Source organism: Sinocyclocheilus grahami, unplaced genomic scaffold, assembly GCF_001515645.1.
Source record: "Sinocyclocheilus grahami isolate Dianchi unplaced genomic scaffold, SAMN03320097.WGS_v1.1 scaffold381.1, whole genome shotgun sequence".
Lineage (NCBI taxonomy): Eukaryota > Metazoa > Chordata > Actinopteri > Cypriniformes > Cyprinidae > Sinocyclocheilus > Sinocyclocheilus grahami.
Genome location: NW_015505560.1, coordinates 925,588 through 927,285, shown reverse-complemented (window position 1 = coordinate 927,285; position 1,698 = coordinate 925,588). Strand labels below are relative to the sequence as shown.

The 1,698-nt window shown below is 31.2% G+C and overlaps 1 protein-coding gene across 1 annotated transcript in view; it reads right to left on the bottom strand.

The window, feature by feature from the left end:
* The window catches only part of pias4b (protein inhibitor of activated STAT, 4b), an 8,428-nt gene that overhangs the window by 1,667 nt on the left and 5,063 nt on the right, over positions 1-1,698 (bottom strand). The window contains exons 8-9 of the mRNA XM_016230983.1: positions 1,151-1,224; positions 336-496 (exon numbers count right to left, since the gene is read on the bottom strand). Coding sequence (XP_016086469.1) covers positions 336-496; positions 1,151-1,224 — 235 coding nt within the window. The remainder of the gene's footprint in view (positions 1-335; positions 497-1,150; positions 1,225-1,698) is intronic.

The following is a 1,698-nucleotide window of genomic DNA, read 5'->3' as shown; positions in this document are numbered from 1 at the left end:
CCAGCGACTTAACACTGCTTTTGTGCTCCAGGCTCACATTTAAAACATTAATCTCATAACATTATTTATATAGCTGTAATTGTATCAATTCAGATGCACTTTTGCAGTGCAAAGTTGAATTTTGTTTCATTGCATTGATAACAGCTCTATATAGCGTCTTATTATTATTATTATTACAGCATATATAGCGTTGTATGTAGTGTCTGGTCTCGGTTTGGGTGGTCTTGACTACAACACTAGTGATTTCACACAGACTTCATCTGCAAAATACTAAAATATTACCAATAAAATAAGCAAGCAAGGCAGTAATAATGGCTGGCTGCAGGTGAGATTACCTGTCGATAAGCAGCTCATCAAACGGAGCGTATCTGTGGCACACGGGACACGTCCACCTGGGCTTCCTCTCGTTCATTTGCAGGTAGAAGGAAGCATCGAAGCACTGCAGGTGAGCACAGCCTCGGGCTCGACAGGGAACGGTCATACGCATCTTTGCCAGCTTAGAAACACATGCAGACAGACAGCGACACACTGAGAGATTCAGACTCACTGCTAGTGTGAAAGTGCTCGGTTCTGTCTGTTCCCAGGCCTTTGCTTGTGTTTCACAGAGCAATAAAGAGTCATGGGTGTTTCTACAGAAGGGTTATTATTGTTAACTAAAACCAAAACCATAAAAACACTTTCATTACCTGAAATAAAATAAATGTTAACTGAAATCAAATATTTTAAAAATTAGTTTATTTCAGCTAGTTTCCAAGGCAAAATTTCTAATTTTTTTTGCTAAAACTAAATAAAATAAAATGTATAAATAAAAATTTATAAAAACTACATACACATATATAAATAAATAAATAAAATTACTAAAACTTTAACTGAAATTAAAAGTTAAAACAGAAAATATAAAAATAGATTTAATTCACAATATTGACAATATCAATGATATTAAATAACACTGTTCTTCAGTTACACGGGCTCATTTTTAATCAAACAGACAGATTTAAACTTCTTGTTGTATGAAGATTGTTAAATAAATATTAAAACTGTCTTGGAAACATTTTGCAATCAAACACACATTACTATACATAATTTAAGATGTAGTGGAAGTAATATTTTGTTTTATTAAAATGACAAAAATGATTGAATTCCTACTTACTGGACAAATTAGCGATACTTGCAAGCCGGTAGTAGAAATCTCATTTTCTGGATCAGAGCGCAGCTTCTCAGAAACTATTAAAAAAAATTATAAATAAATAAATAAAATGTATTGATTAAAATTAAAATAAATAGATGAATAAAATTATAATAAATAAATAATATTGTATAAAATGTATATTTATAAGAATACAATAGAATAATATATATCAAAACTTAATGTTTGATTAGTAATGTGCATAGCTAAGAACTTCATTTGAACAACTTTAAAGATGATTTTCTCAATATTTAGATTTTTTTGCACCCTCAGATTCCAGATTTTCAAATAGTTGCATCTCAGCCAAATATTGTCCGATCCTAACAAACCATACATCAATGGAAAGCTTTTTTCAGTTTTATTCAGATGATGTATACATCTCAATTTAAATAAATTGAACCTTATGACTGGTTTTGTGGTCTAGGGTCACATATATATATATGTATGTATGTATGTATGTATATATATATATGTGTGTGTGTGTGCGTGTGCGTGTGCGTGTGTGTGTGTGT